Source organism: Acanthisitta chloris, unplaced genomic scaffold (genome assembly GCF_000695815.1).
Source record: "Acanthisitta chloris isolate BGI_N310 unplaced genomic scaffold, ASM69581v1 scaffold8163, whole genome shotgun sequence".
In the NCBI taxonomy this organism is placed as follows: domain Eukaryota; kingdom Metazoa; phylum Chordata; class Aves; order Passeriformes; family Acanthisittidae; genus Acanthisitta; species Acanthisitta chloris.
This window is the reverse complement of record NW_008663175.1, coordinates 11,388-15,812: the sequence shown is the minus strand read 5'-3', so window position 1 is coordinate 15,812 and position 4,425 is coordinate 11,388. Positions and strand designations below refer to the sequence as shown.

Genomic DNA, 4,425 nt, shown 5'->3' with positions numbered 1-4,425 from the left:
CTAGTACAATGGATTCTAGGCTGCTCTTCATGCCTGCAGGAGTGTGACCTGAAAGCTTTCAGCAATCGAGAGGTTCTAAGAAGTGTTACAGCTACTTACGTTACATAAAATATATTTAAATGTATAGTCAGCTCCTGGATTTTTTGAAACTATCTGCAGACATAGCTGAAAGAAAATTGAAATCGCCTTGTAATAGCATAATCAGTCAAAGAGCACCATTATTGAGGAAGGAATGAGTTAGCAGTACTGCCACCACCTTTATTTCCTAGGAGGTTCTAAGAAGTGTTACAGCTACTTACGTTACATAAAATATATTTAAATGTATAGTCAGCTCCTGGATTTTTTGAAACTATCTGCAGACATAGCTGAAAGAAAATTGAAATCGCCTTGTAATAGCATAATCAGTCAAAGAGCACCATTATTGAGGAAGGAATGAGTTAGCAGTACTGCCACCACCTTTATTTCCTAGGTCCATGAAAGTTAGCAGTACTGCCACCACCTTTATTCCCTCTGTCCTCCAAATGAATGTCAGAGAAATCACATTCACATCTCCAGGTGTGCAAGTGTTCCCACACTGTCACCCATTTGCTCTGGTATACACAAACATCTCCGTCCTCCCCCTGGCTCACTCATGCTCTCCTTCATGTGTTCTCACCCCTGAATCCTGTGTCTGCTCACAGCATCACACACAGGCAGACACATTGCAGCTCCCTTTATCTACAGCCATCACCTTCATGCCAGACCTAGCCCTTCATCCACACATATATTCCAAAGTCAGTGCACACACACCAGAGCCTGCACTTGCACAAGGCATCACTTAGAATTTTATCCTGGAGATGGGACAAGACACAGAGGGTCCCTGTTGTCCAGGCACTCAAGGTACCCAAGTCCTTTGGAGGGGTAACTTCAACAAAATGCCTTTTGCAGCTTGCTGGGGTTTAGGAGCCACCAGCTAGGGGAGTATAGGTCAGAGCTGCTCTTTCCCAAATTGAGTGGTTGTGATGGATTATATTTATAAATTCACTGTTCCAGCTTTTCACAAACCATCCCACACATCTCTTATATTAGAAGGAGGCTTCAACCTATTATTTCTTGAGCTGGGCATATGGGACTACGATTATACCATCTTTATTTGTTTTTCTCCATTCACTCTCTCTCCTCCATTCCTCTCCCCAATGTTATGATTTAAGGATCCACTAAAATATTACAGAGTGTTTTTTACTCATCACTGTCTCTTTTTCCCCCCCTTGTTGGCAGATGCTTACCCCAATTCTGAAGTGATCTACGTGTGGACTAACAGCACCACAACGTCGGTGGTGGTGGCCGAAGACGGCTCACGACTCAACCAGTACCACCTGATGGGACAAACTGTAGGAACTGAAAACATCAGTACCAGTACAGGTAGGGAGAATATTTCCATCCCATGGTTGCTGATAGCTGGAACGGGAGGGATGATGCACATGCTCTGGTTATTTTGCAATAAAGCTCGGGAAGCATCTGTGTGTTGTGGAGAGCTAGGGAATCCTGTGCGGATTCATAGCCACTTAACAGAAGCACTTAAACACCGAGAGGATTCTGTGCTGGGGTTTGGTCCATTGTCAGGCTGGAGATGCATCCAAGCTCCTGCTATTTACAGCTTCTTGGCGATCACCTGGCGCTATTGCTGGCTTATTTCCCCGGGGGAGAAACCACCCTGGGAGGCAAACACCACCCACGCGTTTGATCTCCTTCAATCGTGGCTTTAAAATGCTTTGCCCGATGCGCGCGGGGCGGGAGGGAGGGCGCAGGGGCTGTGGCTCTGCAGCGTGTCCGGGCACCACGAGGCTGCAGGGAAGGTGCAAACCCCGAGGATTCCCATCCCCTCCCGGGCTGCGAGAGGAGGCGCCAGATGTGGCAGCATTAGGGAGGCAAAGAAGCTTTAATCCCAGGCAGGACATCCACGTGAACCGTTCCCCCTTTGCTTCTTAGGGCTCCCACGCAAGGGCAGCCCTGGGCGAGCGCTGGGGGGAGATCCGTGGGGTCGAGGCAGGGACAGCGATCACGGGCTCAGCAGGACGGGCTTAACCAGCTTACACAATGCACTCGGCTGGGAAGCATTAGTGGCATCCAGCAGGGTGGGGGGAGAGGGGAAAAAGCAGCCTGCCACGAAGGGAAGGGGAATTTCCACCACTGCTGGTTGCGAGGGTCTTGGGTTAGGGAAAGGGGCAGCCAGCACAGCCAGGAGGGATTCCTATGGGAAAAGCCCAGCACAGTCTGCTGGTGGCAAACGGTGTCCCTGGTGAAAAATGATGGGCAGAGGTGTAGAGGACAAAATATAGATTGAGTTAGGAACTTGTTACTATCTTCAGGAAGTTTGGGCGATGAGAAGACATGTACAGGCGCACACAAAGTTAGCTGGACTGAAACGTAAAGGTGTGTAAAGCTTTGTGCTCCTGCTGGCAAAGAAAGAGGGGCAACCTGAGCTTGCTGCTTATGCTCCAAAGAGCCAGGGAAGGTTTGCCTTGGGCAGCACAGGGGAGCAACTAAACACAACTGCCATCTCCTGCTATAGAGCTTCACCCCATCCCTTGCCCATCTCAGGAGACACAAAGCTGCTGCTAAAGCAAAAATACCTAAAGTCAAGAGAAGCATATAGACAGAGTGGTCACTTCTGCAGAGAAAAGGATGAGTAACTATCTCCCATGAAAGAGCAAAGACACGTTTTTCCTTACCAGTTCACCATCATAGCTGCGTTGTTTTCTGCAATGAATGGCAGCTCTCCTCTCGCCTTCATTGTTGCCAAGAAAAAGATCCAAAGGCTGTACTGGAGCATCTCCTACAAGCTTGTCCTGCTCCTCAGAGCAAGAAAACCATCCAGCCCAGGCAGTGAGTGCTCCAGCGTGTCAGCTCCAGGCGACTTCCAGTTTGCCGCTTTGCCTGTGGAAGCTTCTTGTACTCCTCAGCCCAAGAAAACAGGGAACTCTGCAGACAAATCCCAAAGTTTCTGCACAGTAAACACCTCCTTCCTGTATTTAAGATTTATGCTAATAAATGCTTGGTTTCCAACGTCAAGATTTTATATTAATGTCCTGGGTTACATCTGGGCTGGTTGGATTCTGATTGCAGGGTGGATCACAAAGAGCAGGGCACAGATTGTAACCGGGGATTAGCAAAATACAAAAATCCGATTTTGCACAGGGAAAGCATCAGTCAACGATGGATTTGCTGGACTTCATCAAGCTCATAGGAGGCCAGTAATCAGTGTTACTTACGAATGGCCACTGAAGGCATTTCTTCCTTCTCTTGAATTGTTGAACGTGAAAAAGAAAAACCAAATAGCTATTGCATAAATCCAAGTGCTTGGATCTTTTGTGGGGTTTATGACACACAAGTCAAACTGCACAGCCCTTGCAGTTGCATGGACAAAATGTTTGGGTATGTCATGAGTCATTTATGCTTGTCTTTCTGCAGACTTTTTTTTTCCAAATGGAAATACAGGACCTGCACCAGTTCCTTGGGATTCTGCTCATTTTGTAGGCAAGCTGCTAAGTTTGGCTGACTTCTCAGAAAAAAAATATCCTGGCATTCCTAATTCACCAACCAGTCTTGAAATTTGGAACATTTTAGCCATGCCACAGAAAATACCTCTGGCATCTGCCACATGTTTGCTTTTTGGTGATTCGGTGGTTTTTTGGTTTGTTTTTTTTTTTGTGCTAACATCCCCAAATGTCATCCCCCCAAAAGAGAAGATATTTGACTACTCACACTGCTTCCAACAGACCCAACATCTGTTATGTCCTGCTGGTACAAGTGCTGAAAACAATCAGATATGGGATTTGAGTCCAAATGGATCTCGCTGCTTTCCACAAATGATTGCCCAATTCTGTTCCCCATACCCAGAACCTCTCATAGCTAACTTAGGATCTGCAGTGGCACAAAACAAGACATAAACCCACTCTTTTATATTCTGCCAGCTGGAGCCTGAGCTCTGAAATACCCAAAGCCTAAGTAATAAAAGAATCACTCAACCCTTCAGCTTGCACCAAACAATTCTGAATTTTTCTTGCGATAAACCTTTCTCCTGCATCACTGTAGAAGGACACACACATTTTACATGGGCCAAAATAGTCTGGATGTCAGTACAGTCAGGAATGTAGTGTCACAGACCTGATGTCAGGAGCTCCCCAGAGCAGCCATTGATAGACCTGAGTCCAGGTCTGTCCAGTAAACAAACAAGGCTGGGGGCTGGTCCAGCCTCATTAAAATCCTCTACTGAATCCCAGTATAATGGAAATGGAAGAATGCATGTAAGATTCTGGAAAATTTGTAAGCATGAGCTCCAGAACTCCTTCATTTTGATACCAGAAAAATTTAAAATGCTGTAGCAGCTTTTAAAACATAAAAAAAAACCCCTTAAGAGCAGCAGCAGCAGCACAATAGCTTAGC

General features: G+C 46.4%; 1 protein-coding gene across 1 annotated transcript in view; it reads left to right on the top strand.

The window, feature by feature from the left end:
- Window positions 1–1,190: 1,190 nt before the first annotated feature.
- Window positions 1,191–4,425, top strand: part of LOC103798621 (gamma-aminobutyric acid receptor subunit alpha-5-like) — a gene marked incomplete at its 5' end in the record, with an annotated part of 8,905 nt that continues 5,670 nt past the window's right edge. The window contains one exon of the mRNA XM_009070895.1: window positions 1,191–1,401. Coding sequence (XP_009069143.1) covers window positions 1,191–1,401 — 211 coding nt within the window. The remainder of the gene's footprint in view (window positions 1,402–4,425) is intronic.